A 24,388-nucleotide genomic window follows, 5' to 3' on the forward strand; every position below is an offset into this window, starting at 1 on the left:
TGCAATTTCTTGAAGTGTGGTAACCAGTGCGAAACATGTACAGTTTGGAACATGCACCTAGTCCACGAGAAATATTGCCACTAAATTTATTTAGGGAGAAATCAAATAGTCTAGTGGAGGGAGACAAAGAAGACAAATAAAGGACAGGATAGACCCCGAGAAGGTGTTCTTGAGGTTGAAACCAGTCAAATTCGAAGCACGTCTAAAGAATAAGGATGAAATTTCTCCATGGAAGTGATTGCTGGACAAAAATCAACAATCTGTACATTTCTTTGCAGCTGAGAAAATGAGAGTTCTCCGGAGAGAAGGTTATAGCTCTAATCGAGGAACTCAAGGCGATTCAAGGACAAGAAGAGTCTGGCTTCTAGTGAACCATAAGGTGAGTTGTGGGAGAGATTGAGGTGTGTGAGATGCGTGAGATTTCCAAGTGATGAGGGAGAAATGACACCCCCATTGAGGCCTTTTGATGGTAACTGATATCGCGTCATCTGACGGTCCTGATCACAAGTGATGCGTTCGCACTGGCAACAGTCAACTGAAGTAATAGTCCAGTTCAATGAAGGAGAAGACAGGGAGCGATAGAAGGTCGTGAGAGCCCTGCGTTGGCTTGGATCACAAGCATCATTAGTAGATATAATGGAATAGAATAAGAGGATGAAGAGGAAGCCATGAGAGATTGAATGATCCATCTTAGATTAAGATTTCTCACAGGTTTGTTTCTATCTAATACTCGTACACGCGTATAAATATACATCAATTTGTGCGGTATATACATCTTTTGGAAGCCATGACAGCTACATATGAACATTTTTAAGTTGCAACTTGCAAACTTTTCTATGGATCAGTATATACATATATATATATATAGACACATATAAATATGTATGTATGTATGTCTGTAATATGGTTTTCTCTGCAAATTCCCAATATCTTCAAGGTCGTGTAAAGATTCTTTTATGTGTTAGTCTATGGGTTTCAAGTGGTTTGGTTTGGATTTCAAGGAGTAAACAACAAACAAATGACTTCAAAGAGTCACTTACATTGACTTCAAAGTGCCCAAATGCATTTTGAGGACAATTCCAAGGCATTTGCGTATGAATTTAGTTAGGAAAGTTGGATGCATGTTTAGCTCGGTTGTTATATTGTTGAAACACTCATTACATGATTGTTCCACATGTTTTCAATATGCTCTAATACTTTATAATCTATACGTCATTTTATCTTACAATTTATGTATCTCAATACAATTATATATATGTTGAAGTAAAGTAAACATTTATTTATATGTTACATAATAAATTTGAATACAATTAAAAAAACCGCCAAGATGCCTAGGCGCTATACCCCTGCCCTCCACCTGACTAGTTCCTGAAAAAGAACCTTGTATAAAAAAATTGCACTTGATCAGCACACAAAACGATCTTTAACATCGGAGAGAAATTGGAAATACACACATCGCCATGACGCGCTGAAAACTAGAGGGCCACAAACTCCCCAAAATCCTAGAATGAAACCAACGGCCACTGAAATATGAAGCCATGGAATTTCATTCCCATTGTCATGTTCATCTTCCATGTTCTTAGTTGCATCATCACTTGTATTCATCTGTTGGCATTTGTTTGGAAGCGGGAAACCGCAAAGTCCTGGGTTGCCCTCATATGCAGTGGCATCAAATCCTTGGAGCTGTGTGCCTAACGGTACTTGTCCTTGGAGGTTATTGTATGCAACACTAAATGAACCTAAGAAATGAAGACTTGATAGTGAAGGTGGGATTCCGCCTGACAGATGGTTTCTTGAGAGGTCTAATCTCTCCAAGTTTGTGAGCTTAGATACTTGGTCCGGAATGCTGCCAACGATGCTGTTGATGCTGAGATTCAGCTCGTGAAGGTTTCGCAACTGGCCTATCTCAATGGGAATGTTACCACATAGATTGTTATTTTGGATGTAAATACTTGGCAGCACGTTGGACAGATAGTTGTACTGCAGAGCTGCGACAGTTTCATTCGTGTGTTGATCGTATATAGGTAGTTCAACATTACCACCATCCGTTTGAGCAGAAGGCTTCTCAGATACAAGAGCTTGAAGTGAGAAAAGCTCCTTTGGAAGCCCCCCCGAAAGCAAGTTGTTGTTCAAGCTTATGAAGAAAAGACTAGGAAGACTTCCCAACCATGGAGGCATTGAGCCTGTGAGTCTGTTAGAAGACAAATCAAGGACTTTGAGTTTCTTAAGCTTTGACATCCACACTGGAATATGACCTCTAAGTTGGCAGTCCGCTAAGCCAAAAAGGCGGAGATTTTGAAACCCAGAACCAATCATTGCATCACCATCCGGTAGTTCTTCACCTAGAAAACTATTTGAAAGCACGACCACCCTGAGACTTTCCAAACGCATCAATATATGTATAGCGCCGGTGACATTGGTGAGTCTGTTCCTACCAAGCGAAAGGAAGGATAGGTATTTCAACGAAACAATCTCGGGTTGTATTTGTCCCTCTAGATCATTACCGCTCAGACGAACTGCTTTCAGATACTTGCATGAGTAAAGGCTTTTTGGCATGGTGCCGGAGAAGCGATTACTCACGAGATCAAGTTTGATAAGTTGATCAAGTTTGGAAAAACTTAGCTCCGAGATATTTCCATCCAAACGGTTGAATCCAAGATTGAGTTCAATAAGGTTTGTGCAATTCATCAAAGATGGGGGCAGAGGACCTTCAAGATTGTTGAGATGAAGAAGCATGAGTTTTAATTTGGAGAGCTTCCCGATGTGGAGAGGAAGCGCGCCACTCAAATGATTGAAGTAGATCTCTAGGATTGTGAGGCTGGTGAGGTTGACAATGTTGTCACTAATGTGACCGAAAAGCTGATTGGAAGGTAACGAAATTTCATGAAGTGCCTGAGCTTTGTAGAGATCACTAGGAAGAGTTCCAGAGAGAGTATTGAAGCCCGCACGAAAGGTTTCCAATTTTGAACAATTTCCTAGTCCAAGAGGAATTGAACCATTGAAATCGTTGTTGGAGAAATCCAAGACTCCAATCGAAGAGGAATGAAGACAGATAGAGGAAGGTATTTGGCCTGTAAAATGATTTTTGCTGACATTCAAACTGCTCAAATTCCCCGCATGCTGGAGGAATGAAGAAGGAATTCCACCGTTGAATTGATTGTTCGACAAATCCACTATTTGAATGTAACTAGATGATAGAAACAAAGGTAATTCTCCGGAGAGAAGGTTATAGCTCAAATCAAGGATTCCAAGCCGACTCCAAGACAAGAAGAGCCCAGTTTCCAGGGTACCGGAAAGCAGATTGTGGGAGAGATTGAGGAACGAAAGATGAGTGAGGCTTCCAAGAGAGCGAGAAACGCTTCCTTGGAGCCGCTTAGAGGGCAATGAAACACGTGTTACCCTACCGTTGGCATCACAAGCGATGCCTTCCCAGTGACAACAATCACTCGAAGACCAATTTAAACGAGAAGAAGATGTATCGAAAGATGACAAAAGAGAGTTGTGATCTGCTTCCTTGCAAGCATGGTTTGTAGAAATGAAAGTGGACGACAAAAAAAACAGGAAGAGGACTCCATAAGGTATTACGCGACTAGCTTCCGGCATGATGTTTTTCGCTATGTCTGCACTGGAATTATAATGCTCACATCGTTTCGGGGGTATATATATGCACTCCTTTGTTTGGAGCAAAGCAGGTAGAAATTAACAAAGGGAAGAAGGTAATTAGGTGATGGTTCGAATTCTTGTGCGCAATGTTTGAGTTTTGAAGTCTTCGCTTTCCACTTATATAGAAAAGAAACAAACCTGCACAACACGGGACGTCACTAATGGAGGGTCTGATCACGGGTTGGCAACTTGGCGGCAACGTATTAGAAGGTTTACATTGACTTTGTCGTCGTGCTTTTTGGAAGAGCTACGTATTAGAAGATTTACATTGACTCTGTCGTAGTGCTTTTTGGAAGAGCTACGTATTAGAAGGTTTACATTGACTTTGGAGTCGTGCTTTTTGGAAGAGCTAGTAAAACAAATTGTAGTTTTGAAAATGATTGTTTGGAATTTGTTTTTAAAAGATCAGTTTTTTGAAATTTGACAGGAGAAATGATTAATTTTTTTTAGTAATGACGATATATTAATCATATACTGATGATTGAAAAAGAGAGTTATGAACTAATAGATGAATAATTATATAGGTTAGTGTAGAGAGGGGTTTTCCTTAATACTCAAATGTACATGAGTGCAAGATTTCTGCACGAGTTTTTTTCCCTTCACCATCCTATACTAATGACAACATAAATTACAAATAAATTACATAACGGAATGTGGTTACAAAGAACTTATAACAAAATAAACTACGAACAAATTACATAACGAAAAGTAGTTACAATGATCACATTCAATAGATGATTAAGATGGTAACTCCCTAACATTCCCTCGCAAACTTGACGCCAGTGAGTAGACAAGTTTGGAAATTAGCCGATGAAACTGATCCAAACGAAGACCTTTGGTGAAGACATCCACAAGTTGTTGTGTGGAAGGAATAAACTGAACGCGATGACTACGAGTTGCAACTTGTTCTTGAAAAAAAATGATAATCAATACCAATATGTTCGGTTCGAGAATGAAAAACCGGATTGGCTGCCATCTAAGTGGCAGAAAGATTGTCATAATTAAGAATAACCGGTGTAGAAAGAGGAAACCGAATTTCTAGTAAAAGGCCTTGGATCCAAACATTGTCAGCATAAGCATATGCAAGGGCATGATATTTGGCCTCAGCACTAGAGCGGGAGATTGTACGTTGTTTCTTAGCACTCCAAGAAATGAGGTTAGGACCCAAGAAAACTGACATGCTCCGATCCCGATATTCCCCGAATACCAGGGTAGGCATGTGCTGGCCGACACCCGAGGATGACGAAAGCCATTTATTTAGTGTAATTGCTAAAAACAAGGGATATATAAGACTTATAAATATAAAAGAATAATGAATATGCATTTAAGCAACGTGTTCATAGCATACAACTAACTAGAACACTAAAGGAAATAATATAAAATTAAATGAACAAAGAAGTGGGTCCTACACTGAGAGGACTCGAAGATGCCGATGCAGAAATGCCTGGATGTCGGGATTGTATGTCTCGATTCTAAATCCTAAAGGGGACTCAAAACAAATATGAGTGAACCAAGTTGATATATATAGTAAAACAGTTATCAACGTACTAACCCTCAGGTTTTATGAAAACACATATATAATGATAAACATAGGTTTTCCAAAACCTAGCATGCTGTGCAACGTCTCAAATCATAACTTGTATATATAATAACCACTAGTGAATTGTCTGATAACCCCTAGGCCCCATGCCGGCTCCCCATCTCTGAGCAGACAGTCAAAGGAAAATACACTTCAGGCCCCATGTCGGCTCCCCGTCCCTGTGCTAAATAGCCAGAGGAAACACACTTCAAGCCCTATGCCAACACCAAACTGTAGCCCGGGACAGACCGAAATCTATCCCTACGTCTCGTAGCAGAAAGAACCACTAGGTAAGTACAAAACCATTGAACATATATATATTGAAAAGCAACTTTATAGTATAAAGTCATCCATCATTTATACTATAAAGAGGTGTTCTAAACATGTTTTAAATATCATATCGTCATTCATCAGATATTTTATAAGAACACGGGTTATAGGAAAAAAGTAATAATTCAAAATAGCCTCAATAAGCATGCTATCTCACAAAACGTTTCATAAAACGTAATCATCAAATCATGCTTTTCATGTATGCATTTCTATTATTAAAACATGCATTTTAGAAGGGGTCCACTCACAGTACTTCGCTTCCGAAGAGCCACACAACCTATCGAATAAGGAACGCCACAAATAATTGCACATAAGCACATAAAGGATCCAATTAATAAAACTATATTATAACAATTGAATCTGGGAAAACGGACGTCGGAAACAGGTTCAGGACGTCGAATTACCCTAAGAAGGGTCCCGATTAAATTTCGTAAACGTCAATAAAATATTCCTTGACGGAATATTTCATAGAATATTCCTCATAAAAGGTTTGGACATGTTAAGGTTAAGGGTTAAGGATAATGGGGTTTAAAGTTAAAGGGTTGGCTTAGGATGCACCGGCCTAAGGCCCTAAAGGAAAAAGGCCTAAAGGTCTTTTGGGTTTTTAAAAAGAAATGGGTTTAAGGGAAAATGGGTTAGGCTTTAAAATAAATGGGTTGGGGTTTTAAGGAGGACGTGCCGAAAGTCCTGATTTAAAATGGCCCAAGGGCCTTTTACATTAAAACAATAAATAAAATAAATAATAAAAACTGAAATGGTTTTGGGTTGGGCTCGGCAAGAAAGGCCCAGAGGCCTTGGGATTTCTATTGCCAGATTCAAAGGAAGGAGAAGGCCGGATTTCGGCCGGAAAGCTATACCAACTTTAAACGGCCATAACTTTGTCAATATTCAACGAAATTGAGTGATTCAAAACAAAAATCATAGTTCTCAAAGAGACGAAGAGAATGGTACCTTGCATGACGTCTAAATCACCGTATTTTGGCCGGAAAATGCCTCGAAATCCACAGAGGTCGACGAAAACTGGGTAAGATTCAAATGGGTATAACTTCTTCAATACTCAACTAAATTGGATGAAACAAAAAGGAAAGTTGTAGTACTCAGCGAGATGAAGAGATTGATACCTTGCACGCAGGAAAACTTGCTGTGATTTGGCCGGAAATTGGCTCAAAAGCCGTCGGACTCGCCGGAGGTTATTTTCTTGGTTTCGCCGTTCCTCGTAGCGACGGGAGAGAGAGAGAAAAGGCTGATGATGGCGATGCTGAGGATGGTGGTGCTGTCCACCTCGAGCAGGTGGTGTGATGGAGTGCGTGGGTAGGTGCTCATGGTGATAGAGAGGGTGAAAGATGAGTGAGTTTCGAGAGAGAGAATGGAGTGTGCAGAGAGAGAAAGAGAGAAGAAAAAAGAAGGGGTCACGGGGGACAAAATCAAGGGGTGGGCCCCTTGGGCACACCAATTAAGATCCAAAAACAATTTTAAAAGCAAGATAATCTTAAACTTAGTGAAAATATAATTTAAATTTGGGGTGGGTGTAACAAAAACACAGTAGCCGGTAGTGGATCGACGAGTGTCAGGACACCCTGCCCAATCGGCGTCTGAGTAAGCAACAAGGAGAGATGAATTTGTAGAACGTTGAAGTAATAAACCATGACCAAGTGCGCCTTTCAGGTAGTGAAGAATACGTTTGACAGCCTCAAAATGTGTATCACTACGAGACTCATGAACTGTGAAACATGTTGAATGACATAGCCTATGTTTGGACAAGTGATCATGAGATATTGAAGAGCACCGACAAGTTGTAGATAAGGTGTAGGATTAGCGAGGGGTTTTCCATCTGTGCAAGAAGTAGAAGTCCGGGAGGCCATCGGAGTCGAAACTAACTTGCATTCCAGAAGATTACTTTTCTTGAGGAGGTCAATAGTATATTTGTTTTAAGTGAGGCTAACTGATTCAGACAAATGAGACACTTTTACCAAGGAAATAATTCAGGGTGCCCAAGTCTTTAACCTCAAATTCCACACCAAGAGTGTGAATAAAAGCGGAAATATGGGACAAATTACAACCCGTGAGCACAATTTCGTCAATATATAGTAGTAGAATCATTATTTTAGAACCATCACGGTACACAAACATGGGGGAATTAAAGTGACTTTGTACAAAACCAACACGAAGAAGAAAAATGCTAAACCTATGAAACCACGCACGAGAGGTTTGCTTGAGGCCATAAATAGCCTTACGAAGCCGGCAAACAGGATGTGGTCAAAGAGGATTAGTAAAGCTAGGGGGTTGGCACATAAAAACTGTTGGTATATGGTCCAGCCCATGATGAATGTTCTAGATTATTCTAGTAAGCAAATGAGGTGGCCGGAGCATGCTAGACAATTCTAGCATGTTATCAAGTTGATGGAAGAAGCTAGAAAGTACTCCTCTTTCTTCAATTGTGAAGCAAATTCTAAGTCATCCTATAGCTTCCTTGGTTGCAAATGGAAAGATCCATGCACATGCTAGAGAATTCTAGCAAAGTTCAAGTTGGTGGAAGAGTCTAGAAGAATGGTGAAGATTCCACCAACATACAAGATTAGTGTAGATAATTCTAACTTAGGAAGGTAGTGGAATTATCTAGATATCTCTAGCATGATGTTTCCATGCTTCTTTAAGGTTCCATCCATGCCTATAAAAGGAGAAGGCATCCACACCATTTGTATGAACCAACCAATCAAGAGAGTAGTGAGTAGCAAATGATCAAGTCCAAAGCTAGAGTTCCACTCCAAGAGTGAGAGTGAGAGTGTTCCACTACACATTGTGTGAGTGAAGTTTAGTTCCACTCCAAGAGTGAGAGTGAGAGTGTTCCACTACACATTGTGTGAGTGAAGTTTAGAAGGATAGAAAGTGTGTGTCATACTTTCTTGTATCCATCAAGCCTTGTCTTTGGCTTGGTAAGACTACTCTTGTTGTATTCATCTTTTTCATATAGTGAAGATTGATCATTGTTACGTGGACGTAGGCATAAATTGCCGAACCACATAAATTCTTGGTATCCATTTTCTACTTTACCTTGAGCATTCTCTATCTTGTAGTACCGACATTCCTAACAAAAACTTCCTCAGACAAATAACCGTGTAGGAACGCGTTCTTAACATCAATTTGTCAGATTGATCACCCACATGAACGCATTCTTGACATCAAATGTACATGAGCACAAGATTTATACATGAGTTTTTTCCCATCACCATCCTATACTAATGGCAACATAAATTACATAATGAAAAGTGGTTACAAAGAACTTATAACAAAATAAAATACAAATAAATCACATAACGGAAGGTGGTTACAAAGATTGCATTCAATAGATGATTAAGATGGTAACTATCTAACAGTTAAGAATACAAAGTAGAAGTGAGATGATTATTAATTCATTAATTAGTGAGTTATCCATGATTTAAAAGTCAAGGTTACGTGCTTGGTTTTTTTTTAAAAAAAAATTAACACAATTACGCGTAGTAATTAGTTAATACAGAATGACGTGGGCCCACCATATGTGACCTAATTCACTACTATATTTGTTTTTCTTCGTCTTGACGTTGAAATTGCAAAGATATAATAAATAACACGAAGAAAGCTTGAAGTTTTGGACATTGACAATGACATGCCCACTTTCTAAATTGATCTTTTTTCTTCTTAACAGATTGGACACAGTGGTTTACTCAAGGCAACTTCAAGGGAAATTAATGGAGCATTTTGTTCACAGGTGATGCCTTCCCACTGGCAACAATCAACTGAGGTGGTAGTCCAGTTCAATGGCAAGACGGAGAGCGAAAGAAGGTCGTGAGAGCGCTGCGTTCGCTTGGATCGCAAGCATATTCGTATACACGTATACATATACATCTTTGAACAACAAAAAATACATATACATCAAATGTGCATCAACTTGTGCAGTTACTGCAGTATATACTGTTGGAGTTTTGAGCTTCCTTTGTCCCACATCGGGGAACTCAAGTTCCCTAGAGGTTTTTATATTAGGTTAGTCACCTCTATTTGTCATTACGTATTGGACTATTTGGTAAGTCATGACAGCTACACATGAGTTAAGTTGTAACTTGCAAGCTTTTCTATGGAATATATATATATATATATATATATATATATATATATTAGATTAATTTAGTGTAACATTTGATGTCACATCCCGGTTCAGGTTCCCACCAGTGTAATTTAGTGTAACATTTGATGTCACATCCCGGTGTGTAATTTAGTGTAACATTTGATGTCACATCCCGGTTCAGGTTCCCACCATGTCCTAGGCTCGCCTCTACCGTAACACAATATTGTTCGCTTCGGGCTCCGACCATGCTCTCACGGTTTTGTTTCTGGGAACTCACACGAGAACTTTCCAGTGGATCACCCATCCTGGGAATGCTCTCGCACGAACTTATTTTACTTTGGAGGTCGTGCTAGGAAGAGGTGGGCATGTACATATAAGACTTAGAGGATTCATTCCCCTGGGTGATGTGGGATGTTACATATGATGTAGTGTTGGACTATTGATAAAAAAAATTTAAAAAAAATTCTATTTTCTTCAATGTAAATTACTATTTTGCCCTCATTTTGTCAATAGTGTGTATCAAAAGTGAGGACAAAATAGGAAAAAAAGGGGAAAAAGTTGACAATGAGGTTCTCTTAATAGTATAGATATGTCGAACTTCAATGGAGATTAGTTGTGGGACCCACAACATATCGAACTTCAATGCTCCGAACCATCTATTTTTCAAGTTGGACCTCATAGTCTCATAAGATCATTCTTGCAAAATATTAGCTAAATCGGAAATATTTGAGATATCTAATTAAGTTCAAAAAAAAAATTACAAACATTTTGTTATATAAAAAACAATGAAATTTCATCATGATAATTGAATAGGCAAATAATTCAGGATTTTTTTGCAAAGATGAATTATGAAACAAGACTATAAAATAGATGGTTTGGACTGTTAAAGTTTGACGGAAAGTGGGCCCTACAACTAGTTCTATTTTCACCCAAAAATAGGAATCGCTTTGGATAATATATACATATATATGGGTTTGAAGTGGTTTGGTTTGACTTTAGGCTTTGTATCTGTTGGATAAAAATCCAACGGTCTACGAACGCTGGTCAGGAAGATCCCAACCAGTTGCCTCAGAGAGGATCCAAATCCTTAGAAGTAAACAGCAAACAAAAGACTTCAAAGAGTCATACACTGACTTCAAAGTGGCCAAATGCGTTTAGATTACAATTTTTTTTTTTTTGCCTTTTTGGATAGAAGCAATAGTGAAGAAGAGGATAATCAAATCTCAGACTCAAGTGCAACGATAAATGTTCTTAATCACTTGAGCTTACAAGTAAAAAATATATGGGTATTTCAGGTAGAAAAGTTTGTTCAGATGGAGCTTTCATCCCGAAGTCCAAATATCATCTCCATCTAAGTAATCCAATTATGAATAATTTAGAAATTTAATTACTAATTTTAGGGGAACCTTGACTCACATATTTTCTAATTCCTCAAAAGCTTGGTAAAAGCTTTGAGAAAAATGCAATTTTGTTTCTTCCCATTCTAGTCTGGTTTCGTAACCACGCCATATATAAGTGAAATGGGACGTCACTAATGGAGGGTCTAATCATGGGTTGGCAACATATTAGGTTGGGGTGTGATATCCACACACTTCATTTTACTTCTCTCACACCTTTTTGGTTTTCGGCCATCGGATCGGATGAATTGAAGAAGATCAACAGACATAAATTAATAAGGGATGTGTGATAAGTAAAAAAGTGTATGTGAATAGCACACCCTATTAGGTTTACCTTGACTTTGGGCTCGTGCTTTTGGAAGAGTTTAAAGCCCTTTAAAATGGTTGTTTGATAAAAGTGCTTTGAATAGTGTTTGTACCATACTTGACCAATTCCGAAATTATCGAGCACCGGTCAACATTATACCGTCAAAGACCTAGAAAAGTTTCCCTCCAACCAGGAGGCCAATCACAGCGCGATACGTGTCGACATAAGAAGCCAATCATAGCGCGACACGTGTCAACATCGGAAGCCAATCACAACATGACACGTGTCAATGTCAGAACAAAGCTAGAAACTCTCTTCTATAAAAGGAGATCATTCTCCCACAATATTTCCTAATGTCATTTATACTAAATCATTCACTTGTACTCACTAAAGGAGAGCTTGAACCTATGTACTTGTGTAAACCCTTCACAATTAATGAAAACTCCTCTACTCGTCGATGTAGCCAATCTAGGTGAACCACGTACATCTTGTGTTTGTTTCCCTGCCTCCATCCATTTACATACTTATCCACACTAGTGACCGGAGCAATCTAGCAAAAGTCACAAACTTAACACTTTCTGTTGTACCAAAGTCCTCACTGATTTTGTGCATCAACAAATAGAGAGTGGAAATACTTTTAATCACTTGGACATTTTTTTAGAGGGTTTTTATCACAAATGATCATTGAAATTAACCTATCCCATCAAGATGATCCTTGAAATTGAAAATCGATGATCAATGTAGTCCCAGAAATTAGATGTTGCAAATCAATGTAGTCTTTCCATCATAACTCTGTTACAAATTTTGTTATGTGCTGATGTGACACATAATTAGGTTCCACAATATAATAAAATATTGCCATGTGGATTAAAAGTATTAAAATAATAATAAAAAAACTATTTTATATAATTAAAAACAAAAAAAACAGAAAAAGAACAGTTGTCTTCTTCTTTCCCTCCTACCTAGCGACCCACCATTCTACTCCCCTTGAAAGAAGAGAACAGAAGGCTACACAAGGAGCTGCAAGAGCTAAAATTAATGAAACAAACAGCAGCAGCACCTTTTTACATGCAGTTTCCAACTGCCACTCTCACCGGAGCAACCACCCCAGTCCCCACCCCACCCCACGCCATCGCACATGCGCCACTCCCCTACAGGCTACAGCCTGCACCTCCCGGTCGAGCAACATCGAGAGGTTTCATTTCGAATTACCGTCACCGGCGAACACGAGGACTGCGGGAACAGGGTGCGAAGGTGCCGTTTCAAGGGCAGGACAATGGGGAGGACAATGGTGGGTCGCTGGGTAGGAGGGGAAGAAGATGATGAACAATCATCTTCTTCTTCTTTTTCTCCTTTTTTTTGTTTTCAATTATATAAAATAGTTTTTTTTTTATTTTAATACTTTTAATCCACGTGGCAATATTTTATTATATTGTGAAATTCAATTATATGTCACATCAGCACATAACATAATTTTTAGCGGAGTTGTGACGAAAGAACTACATTGATTTGCGACATCCAATTTCAGAGACTACATTGATCAATTTTCAATTTCAGGGACCATCTTGATAGGATGGGTCAATTGCAGGGACCATTTGTGATAAAAATCCTTTTTTAGATGCAATCAAGTTAAGGAGATTCTATTGAGAGTTATGAACTAATAGATAAATAATTATGTTGTTAAGAATAGGTAGAAGTGAGATGATCATTAATTAGTTTATTTATTAGTGAATTCTCCGTCATTTAACATCATGCAAGGTTATGTGCTTGATTTTTCCTCTCTAAATATTGCTTGTATAAAAGGGTGCGTTTGGTACGCAGACGGAACGGAACGGAACGGGACGGGACGGGACGGAACGGGACGGGACGGGACGGAACGGGACGGGACGGGACGGAACGGGACGGGACGGGACGGAACGAAGGTGTAATTTTTGAAAAAGACATGGGGTATATTTGTCTTAAAATGGTAAAACATTGCGTTCCACAAACGTGGAACAAACCCGTTCCAGGGGGGAGGTGGAACGCAAAAACACTCAAAATCTGTCCCGTGGAACAGCCCGTTCCACCCATTTTTGGCACACCAAACGCGGGACGGAACGCCTCGTCCCGTTCCGTCCCGTCCCGTCCCACGTACCAAACGCACCCAAAATGAATGATACAATTAAGCGCAATAATTACTTAATATAAAGTAGGATAAATTTACCATGCATTTTGTTTTTGAGGTTGATTTTGTTCTTCTTAGCAGATTGGACTCAATGGTTTACTTAAGTCATGATCAAAGGAAATTAATGGAGCATTTTGTTTTGTTTTGTTTTTTTTTCTTGGGTAAGATGCTTTATTCAAACCACCGTGATATGATACGAATTACGATAAAAACAGCCAATCTAAAACCCAAGTGGTTAAAACAAAAAACAAAAACGTCATCTTTTTTAAATGGAGACTAGTTAGGGGTATCACTCTATATTGACTTTTAACGATTCAAACTGTCTTTTTCAGTCATCATTTATAAATTATCATTGCAAAAAAAAAAAAAAAAATCCGAAACTATTTGCCAATTTGATTGTCATGATGAAATTTTAATATTTCTTACGACATTTTTGCTTTGGCATTTTTCAAGGATGATCTTAGTTGAAAAAAATATATGATTTGAATTGTTAAGTTCGATGTGAATGAGCCTCAAAACTAGTTCTCATTTAAAAAAAAATGAAAAATCACTTTGAATAAAGGGCTTGTTTATATAAAACAAAAGAAATGTGCATGCCTCTGCAGCCCCATCTCCAAATGCATAAAACGCTACACAATTTTTATACTTTTTAGTTCAAGCCAAACTAATTCAGCTTAATTCTTGAAGTTAATCTAATCATCACTAAAAAGGTGAACACAAACCTCGAAACATTAGACCATATTTTTAAAAAGGAAAACTAATGAAAATAACTTGAAAACTTTGAGTTTTAACGATAAGGACAAAATAAAGGATTAAATGAATAGTACCAGGTTAAAGTAAACAATACCGCGAGCTTTTCGTTAAAACTCTCTTAAAAAGAATACTAATGAAAATAGCTTGAAAACGCAAAAAAAACCTTCCCAAATAAAACCTCTTCCGACATAACCTCGAAACATCATCAAATTGTAGACGATGAAGCTGCATTTACATGTTTCTTCCTTAATGTGCTATCTTACGCTCACAAGATAACTGCAATTTTAAACTTTCTGAAAAGAGATTGCACATGAACTGTTTGATGAAATTCCTGAACCGTTTTCTTTGCGTTTTTTTTTTCTTCTAGATTTCCAGATTGTTTTCATGTTTCCATCAGTGGCCAATTTGTAGGATTAGGTGCCATTGTAATACATTTCCTGAACAGCCTCCTCTTGCAAAAGTTGGAGCTCTGCGATTTTCGGCTTCTGCCAGTGTTGGGATTTGTTCAACGACTACTGACTTTCAACCCATGGAAACTAGAAGTGAAAACCGAACTTACATCTGCAGCATTTGTAGGAGCTGCGGCTGGCCATTGTTGGAAATTTTCCCACTAATGCTGTTGTCCTTCACGTCGATCACGTGAGGAAAGTAAGACTACTTGTACTGAGGAACGTTGCATTGGTCGAGATGTAGATAGGCAGTTCGAGAAGATCACGGTCTACTTGAGGAGCACTTTCTTCGGATAACATGGGAAGTGTACGGAGTTCCTTTGGAAATTCACCCGAAATTCGATTGCCTCCTAATGCTAAAACAAGGAGCCTCGGAAGAGCCCCCAACTAACTAGGAATCGATTGGGTGATTCTGTTAAAACTCAAAATCAAGACCCCTAGCTTCCTGAGCTTCGATAACCATTGAGTTATTTCACCGTTGAGCTCACAGCTACTCAAATCCAGCATTTGAAGACTTTGGAACCCATTGAAATTAGCCATTGCTTCATCACTTGGAATTTTCTCTCCTATATAAAAACTTGTCGAAAGGAGGAGTACCTTGAGACTTTTGCAGCACCATTAGTATCTTCATTGCCCCTGTGATGTTTGTCAATCGGCTATAGCTGAGAGAGAGGAAGGACAAGGATTCGAGTGAAAGAATCTCAGGTAGTATCTGTCCCTCTAGATTGTTTTTGCTCACTCGAATTGCTTTTAGGGACTTGCATGAGCAGAAGACTATTTGGCAAGAAACCGGTGAAGTAGAGTTATGATCAAGATCAAGTATTGGTTTGTTTAGTAAGATTGGAGAAGTTAAGTGTGGAGATGTTTCTTCGATAAGGTTTGTGCAGTTCATCAAAGATGGGAGCAGAGAGCGTTTTAGACTGTTGAATTGAAGGAACGGGAGTTGTAATTTGGACAGCTTACCAATATTGTTATTTTACAGAGAGAAAACCGGTCTATCCATTGGACTGGAGGTCAAGGATTGCGAGGTTGAAAATTATTTCGCACCGTGTAGTGAATTGTGGGGCAATGCAATTTCTTCTAGTGTGATAGCATTGTAGATGTCATCCGGGAGTAAGAGGTTGTTGTAACTACATTTATTTAGGGAGAAATCAAATAGTCTAGTCGAGGGAGACAAAGAAGACAAGTAGGGGACGGGATAGACCCTGAGAAGGTGTTCTTGACGTTGAAACTAGTTAAATTCGAAACATGTCTGAAGAAGAAGGATGAAATTTCTCCATGGAAGTGATTGCTGGACAAATCAACAATCTGTACATTTCTTGGCAGCTGAGAAAATGAGAGTTCTCTGGAGAGAAGGTTATAGCTCAAATCGAGAATCTCAAGGCGATTCAAGGACAAGAATGGTTAAGTTCTTAAGAAATTAAATCGCAGCCTGCAAGTGAATTTCCAAGTGACTACGCTCAAAAGTTTGAGTGTTCTATCGTGACGAAATTCGAAGGCATTTGCGTTTGAATTTAGTTAGGAAAGTTGGATGCATGTTTAGCCTTCCCTACGACGTAAATTCCCTTTCTGTTTTACGAAGTTGTTATATTTTTGGTATGCAGCAGCAATGTGGTTGATAAGCACTAGTCTATAAATTCCTGCCTATGCATTAAGTGGCTGGCCATCGTCCCAATTAATCCTAGCCGTTTGAAAATTAAGTAAGAGTGTCTAGACTTGCCAAGTCACCCGTCTAGCCCACGACTCTCATGTAAACAAAAAATAGATAATTTTTATTTTGCATTTTATTTTTTCGATAAATTGTAAGACTTGTTAAAACACTCATTACATGATTGTTCCACATGTTTTCAATATATTTTAATATATTATAATTCATATGTTATTTATTTTGCAAATTATATATCCCATACAATTATATTTATATTTAATGTAAAAATAGACATTTATGTATATGTTATATTAATAAATTTAATTAAAATATAAAATCCGCCTAGGCATCTATGCGCTAGGCCCCTTTAGACACACGACTAGCGTCTAACATCTAGCACCTTTTAGAACCTTATTAATAAGTCCTTTGTTTCTCACAGAAAAAATAGACTTGATCAGCACACGAAACGATCTTTAACATCGGAAAGAAATTGGAAATATGCCCATCGCCATGACATGCTCAAAGCTAGAGAGCCACAAACTCCCCAAAATCCTACAATGAAACCAAGAGCCACTGAAATATAAAGCCATGAAATTTCATTCCCATTGTCATGTTCATCTTCCAGGTTCTTAGTTGCATCATCACTTGTATTCATCTGTTGGCATTTGTTTGGAAGCGGGGAACCGCAAAGTCCCGGGTTTCCCTCAAAGGCAGTGGCATCAAAGCCTTGGAGCTGTGTGCCTGACGGTATTTGTCCTTGGAGGTTATTGTATGCAACACTAAGTGAAGCCAAGAAATGAAGGCTTGATAGTGAAGGTGGGATTCCGCCCGACAGATGGTTTCTTGAGAGGTCTAATCTCTCCAAGTTTGTGAGCTTAGATACCTGGTCCGGAATGCTGCCAACAATGTTGTTGATGCTGAGATCCAGCTCGTGAAGGTTTTGCAACGGGCCTATCTCAATGGGAATGTTGCCACTTAGATGGCGGCAAGTTGGACAGAGAGTTGTACTGCAGCTCTATGACAGTTTCATTCCTGCGCTGCGTGTAGATAGGGAGATCGACATCACCACTATCCGTTTGAGCGGAAGGCTTCTCAGTTACAAGAGCTTGAAGTAGTGAGAAAAGCTCCTTTGGAAGTCCCCCCGAAAGAGAGTTGTTTTCCAAGCTTATGAAGAAAAGACTAGGAAGACTTCCCAACCAAGGAGGTATTCCAAGTCTGTTAGAAGTCAAATCAAGGACTTCGAGTTTCTTGAGCTTTGACATCCACACCGGAATATGACCTCTAAGTTGGCAGTTCGATAAGCCAAAAATTTCAACAGAAAAAACTTTTACGTTGCATGCTTGTTTTGTAGACGATGAAGCTGCATTTACATGTTTCTTACGCTCATAAGATAAATGCAGTTTTCAACTTTATGAAAAGAGATTGCACATAAACTGTTTGATGAAATTCCTGAACCGTGTTCTTTTTTTGTCTTTTTTTTTCGGAGTTTTAACGAAACACTTCTGGTACTGTTCACTTTTAACAAAAAACCACATTTTTACCTTTATCCGGTACTATTCACTACACCTTTATTTGTTATTTTTCATTTTTTTGGACTTTTTGTTAGTTTTATTTTTATTTTTTTCCAGATTTCCAGATTGTTTTCATGTTTCCAACAATGGCCAATTTGCAGGTTTAGGAACTTAGGTGCCACTGTAACACATTTCCTGAACCGCCTCCTCTTGCGAAAGTTGGAACTCTGTGATTTTCGGCTTCTGCTCGTGTTGGGATTCGTTCAACGACTTCCGACTTGCAACCAGTGCAAACTAGAAGAAGTAAGTGAAAACCCAACTTACACTAGTTTTTTTGTTTTACATTCGGAAAAAATACAAACCCTTCTCAATGATTCTGCATATACACAGATTTTGATGTGTAGTATCAAATTCAATCAGGACCCTTTTGTTAGTTTCAGTTTTCTTCTTAACCAAACTGATTGCGCAAGTTTATGAAAATCGAGGAGATTTTCACAGATAGTTTGATTCGTTATGTGACATACCTTTTTGTAGTTAAACATATATGATGTATACTCTTAGGCTTTATTCACGTGTAAAATCATCTAATATGTTATGTTATCAAACTTCCATCGTGATTTCAGCTGATGATTGATAATTTGGTCCATAATTTTGGTCTAAACAAAGAGAGAATAAATAAAAGAGCTATTCAACTTACAATCCGATTAGGGAATGAACATCCTACTCTTAAATTGATATTTTGCACTAGAGAATTTACTAGCTCAATCCGTACACATTAATATTTCTTCATCTTCTGGGCAGCGAGCTTTAACTGGAACGTTGAAGAGAGAGGTGGTTTGGAAGTTGTCAGGGACCGTGAAAGAGTTACTGTTGTTTGCATATTCTGACCGATTTGTACTCTCGGTTTCACTATCCGGTTTGCCGCTTTTAACTTCATCCCTTTGATTTGGGATTTGGACTTGGCCTTGGGCTTTCCTGTTAAGAAGAAGAATAAGAATTAGGAATTGTAAACAAATCGAAAAAAGAAAAAATGAACAGAGTCTAGATTCTAGAACTCTACCTTCTTCTAAGCCTTCTCCACTTCAGATAGAGCGTGAATTGAATATTGTCAAGGAATTGGAAATAGGCATGTCTCCACGTCCTCTTGAGAAGCAAAGGGCAACAGAATCCCAAATACCCTACAAAGAAACCAAGCACAACGGATAACCCAAACCATAGACTTTGATCCTCATCATCGTCCAAATCCTGGTTGTTCTCATTCTCATCTGCATCATTGCCATTACTTGGGAAGCACTGGTTTGAAAGTGGGGCACCGCAAAGTTTCGGATTCCCTTCGAATGCAGAGACACTGAAGCCTTGGAGCTGAGTGCCGGCTGGTATTGATCCTTCAAGATTATTGTATGCAACAGTAAATGTAGACAAGAAATGGAGATTTGATAGTGATGATGGGATTTCGCCTGACAGACGGTTACTGTTGAGTTCTAATCTCTCCAACTTTGTGAGGTTGGCTATTTGGTCTGGAATGTTGCCGGAGAACTTGTTGATGCTTAGATCCAGTTGTTGAAGAAATTGCAATTGGCCAATCTCAAAGGGTATGCTGCCGCTTAAACTGTTGTTCCTGAGGGAGATCACTCTTGGCATGTTGCGCAGATACTTGTACTGTGAAGACAGCACAGTTGCATTATTACCGCGTTGAAAGTAGACGGGCAACTCAAAAGAACAATGGCCTGTTTCATTTGCAACCTTTTGCGATACTAATGCTTGTAGTCTGCAAAGCTCCTTTGGAAATTCACCCGAAATCAAGTTGTCATTCAACATCAAAAGGAAAAGATGCGGAAGAGTCCCCAACCAACCAGGTATTGTGCCAGTGAGTCTATTAAAAGACAAATTCAGGACTTCCAGTTTCCCGAGCTTTGAAATCCATGCAGGTATGTGCCCTGTCATATGACAGCCCAATAAATTGAAAACACACAGATTTTGTAACCCGGAATCGACAGTTATATCCCCATCTGGCATTTCTTCACCTTTAAAATTTATTGCAAGAAGGAGCACCTTAAGACTTTTGAAACCCGTCAGTAACTTCATTGCCCCCGTGACATTGGTGAGTCTGTTATCAGAAAGCGAGAGGAAGGTCAAGTTTTTCAATTGAAGAATCTCAGGTTGGATTTGGCCCTCAAAATCATTTGAAGACAGTCGAAGTGCTTTGAGGAACTTGCATGAGTAGAGGCTTATTGGCAAGGTACCAGTGAGATTATTACTTATACAATCTAGTTTACTAAGTTGAGTAAGTTTAGAGAAATCGAGCACAGAGATATTCCCACTAAAAAAGTTGAATCCCAGATTTATTTCAACAAGGTTTGTGCAATTCATCAAAGATGGGGGCAGATGGCCTTGGAGATTGTTGTAATGAAGCCGCATGAGCTTTAATTTGGAGAGCTTGCCAACATTCTCACTGATGGATCCGACAAGCCCATTGGTAGATAATGAAATTTCTTGAAGTGCCTGAGCATTGTAGATATCAGCAGGAAGGGACCCTGAGAGAGTATTGTCGCCAGCACGAAAGACCTCCAATTTGGAACAGTTTCCTAGACCGCGAGGAATTGGGCCACTGAAATTATTGTGGGAGAAATCCAAGACTCTAAGCGAGGTGGAACGAAGACAGATAGAGGAAGGTATTTGGCCTGTAAAATGATTATTGCTGACATTCAAACTGCTCAAATTCCAGGCATGCTGGAGGAATGAAGAAGGAATTGTAGCATTGAATTGATTGTTGGACAAATCCACTATTTGAATGTAACTAGATGATAGAAACAAAGGTAATTCTTCGGAGAGAATGTTATAGCTCAAATCAAGGATTTCAAGGCAACTCCAGGACAAGAAGAGTCCACCTTCCAGAGGACCGGAAAGCAGATTGTGGGAGAGATTGAGGTGCGAAAGATGCGTGAGGCTTCCAAGAGAGCGAGAAATGCTTCCTTGGAGCTGGTTAGAGGGCAACGAAACATGTGTTACCCTACCCTCGGCATCACAAGCGATGCCTTCCCAGTGACAACAATCACTGGAAGACCAATTTAAACGAGAAGAAGATATATCAAAAGATGACAAAAGAGAGTTGTGATCTGCCTCCTTGCAAGCATGGTTTGTAGAAATGAAAGTGGACAACACAAAAAACAGGAAGAGGACTCCATAAGGTATTACGCGACTAGCTTGGGGCATGATGTTTTTCGCTATGTCTGCACTGGAATTATATTGCTCACATCGTTTCGGGGGTATATATACACTCCTTATATAGAAAAGAAACAAACCTGCAGAAAATGGGACGTCGCTAATGGAGGGTTGGTAACTTGGCCTCAACGTATTAGAAGGTTTACATGGACTTTGGCGTCGTGCTTTTTGGAAGAGCAAAAACAAATTTTGGTTTTGAAAATGATTGTTTGGTAAACTTTTTGAAAATGTCAGTTTTTTGAGATTTGACAGGAGAAATGATTAATTTTTTTAGTAAAGTTGATATATCAATCATATACTGATGATTAAAAAAAGGAGTTATGAACTAATAAATGAATAATTATATAGTTAATGTAGAAAGGGTTTTTCCTTAATAATCAAATGTACATGAGTACATACACGAGTTTTTCTCCATCACCATCCTATACTAATGACAATATAAATTACAAATAAATTACATAACGGAAAGTGGTTACAACGATCGCATTCAATAACCGTAAATTATTGGCGATAAGGCGACGACTTCAAAGTCGTTGAAAGATCCTTTAATCTTTTTGGTTTTACTGTAGCTTTCTTAGAATTAAAGGAAACACCAAAATTAGAAAGGACGACTCTGCTTTTCTTTGAGGCTCTGTCTCTGTTTGTTTTTGCATAAATCAGTGAGCGAAAATTCATCGAATTTCATGTCTATTTACATTTTCAGGTTTTTGTTTTAGGTGAAGACGAGCGATATTCGAACTTTTTTTAACTGAGTGGAGGTAAGTACCCTACCACTTGAGTTGTCCCACAATTGTTTATTTTTGTTTTTTTATTTTTTGGGAAAAAGGAATATTGTGATGTGAAATAACTGTAAATTATGGAGACTTCTAGGTGCAAAGACTAATAAATTTATTGAAAAAAAATTGAGGTTTCACCGTACAACCAATTGACAATATGAAGATTAATCTAATTTACTTAATGTAAAGATTTAGTCTCGACATTTACAATTTTCACATCCATCTTCCATATTCTTAGTTGTATTACTACTTGCACTAATTCGAAAGCGGGGACCCGTGAAGTATCGGATTGTTCTCAACGGCAGTGCATTGAGGTGAAGTCTTACCCTCCACGGCAGTGCATTGAGGCCTTGGACGAAGACTCCGATAGTGACACTAGGATTTTGTCGGATGTATGATTTCCTGAGAGGTGGGAATTGTCTCTCCAAGTTGGTGAGGCTGGAATCTGGTCAGGAATGATGCCAAGGAAGTTAGTCGTCGCTAAGATCCATTACATACTTGAGAAATAAGTGTAGAAAATGTAGATAGACTTCAAAGCATCAATTGCACGAGAGGGTCCATACAAGGTTTTTGGATTATTCCTTTCCAACTTTGATGACTTTAGAGACAAGGCATCAGCTTACTACTAATCAAACAAAATACTGATCACATGTGCAAACCAATAGTTGAGCCAACCCGCGACTTTAGCGTTTTAAATTCATTGTTTCAATTCGGGTAAAGATAATCTAGTGCCCCAACCGAGGTTTTTAACTTTTTGATGCACGGCATGCTTCAATTGAGGTTTTAGAGACGGTTTATTGGCTCACTATTCTTCAAACATTGACCACATGTGCAAACCAATATATAGTTGGGTTAACTTGAAACTTTAGCGTTTTAACAAATATTGTCCCAAAAAAGGAAGAGACAATCTAGTGAGCCACTACTAATGAACCTAGGTTTTCTAGGTTTTGGATGTGAGACATGGTTGGATGAGGTTGAAAATAAAAATGTAAATAGTTGCAAAAATCAAATATAACAATTAAAACTCCTATACTATTGAATAATGCGTAGCATAAAAGGCACACCAACGAGATATGCTTCAATTAGGGTTTTCAAATCTTGCGCTAAGAGATAGTGAGCCATGTCGTATCGCTGTAGTTTTCACTAAAAGATAGGTTTAAAAAGGAAGGTGGGTTTAGATATTTGTCCACAATATTTGAAATGTGAAGTCTTTGCTTTCATGTACACAATATGTAGACTGAAAAATCACTAGTAGTGAGTGAAAATAGTTCACATTTGAAGGTTTACCTAATTTTTTTTTTTTTTTTGGTAAAAAATAAGGTTTTACATACTTTGACAATGAATCCCACAATACTTGTAATCACTAGACAGGTTTTTAGATGCAATCAAGTTAAGGAAATTCGTGCATAATGTAAGTAGGAGCCACTCAATGATAATTTCGTTTTCAGTTTCAATTTTCATTTTTATCAAAAAATGAAAAGTGATAGTTAAATTTTTTTGAGTTTTCTAAATGGGGGTGAATTGTCACTTAGTACTATAGTTTAGTTGTATTTCTTTTCACTTGTAAGTAAAACGTTTTAGGTTCGATTCTCGCCAAAAGCGAATTTGAATCACAGTATTGCTACCACTAAACCGTATTATTAAGTGGCTATTTCTAGCTATTAGATTGAATAAACCAAACTGAGTTTATGACTATAATTAAACAGAAGTATGCAAATAGCTAAATTTGTGTGCGATTGTCAATTTCCTTCAAAATTTGGCATTTTTTAATTACTTTTTTTATTTAACTTTTTTGAAAATTGAAATGATTATCAAACAAGTAAGAAAAAAGTTTTCCAAATTAAGAAGAGAACTTAGAAAATTTAACCATCAGATGACAACAACCGTTTCAACTGGATTAGTCAATTCTGATTAGAATTAATTGTAAAATCATATCAACAACTATTTCACTCAGCATTCGTAATTTGTTGATTTTTCAATGAATTTATTTACCTAAACAAAAAGCAATTACCGATCAATACAGTAGTACTAGTACTTAGATGGCCTGCCATGTTGATTTGTTTCACAATTATATGTAAGTCTTTTTCTTGACTTCAAAAGCCAAGCCACAATAATTTTGCAAATGGACACATGGCCACTTCTCTAAGTTGATTCTCAATGGTTTAATTAAGTCTTGGCATGTTGGGCAGATACTTGTACTGTGAAGCCAGATCAGTTACATTATTACCGCGTTGAAAGTAGAGGGGCAACTCTAGAGAACAATGGTCTGTTTCATTCACAGCCTTTTGCGATACTAACGCTTGTAGTCTGCAAAGTTCCTTTGGAAATGTTGGATTTGTGACCAAGTGGACAACAAGCCAAAATACCTTTCGGTTAATAAAATAGAATAAGGAAAAGGGGGACATCATTATGATGTCTAGCCCTTGATTTGTGGCTTTTACAAAAGCAAAGAAAGGTGGCCTTTTGTTTATATTAAGGCATTTGGTTATG

General features: G+C 38.3%; 2 protein-coding genes across 2 annotated transcripts; both read right to left on the reverse strand.

The window, feature by feature from the left end:
* Positions 1 to 1,404: 1,404 nt before the first annotated feature.
* On the reverse strand, positions 1,405 to 3,603 carry LOC103447114 (receptor-like protein 3). Its single transcript, XM_008386290.3, has one exon. It carries the CDS (start codon positions 3,601 to 3,603, stop codon positions 1,405 to 1,407), a length of 2,199 nt encoding a protein of 732 aa, XP_008384512.1.
* Positions 3,604 to 18,445: 14,842 nt separating this feature from the next.
* Positions 18,446 to 21,113, reverse strand: LOC103447113 (receptor-like protein 2). The gene is made up of 2 exons (XM_029099111.2): positions 18,961 to 21,113; positions 18,446 to 18,875 (listed from the first exon to the last, which is right to left on the reverse strand). The coding sequence occupies exons 1-2, from the start codon at positions 21,111 to 21,113 to the stop codon at positions 18,662 to 18,664; spliced, it is 2,367 nt and encodes a 788-aa protein (XP_028954944.1). The 3' UTR covers positions 18,446 to 18,661.
* Between the last annotated feature and the right edge of the window lie 3,275 nt (positions 21,114 to 24,388).

This window comes from Malus domestica, chromosome 11 (assembly GCF_042453785.1).
Source record: "Malus domestica chromosome 11, GDT2T_hap1".
In the NCBI taxonomy this organism is placed as follows: Eukaryota; Viridiplantae; Streptophyta; class Magnoliopsida; order Rosales; family Rosaceae; genus Malus; species Malus domestica.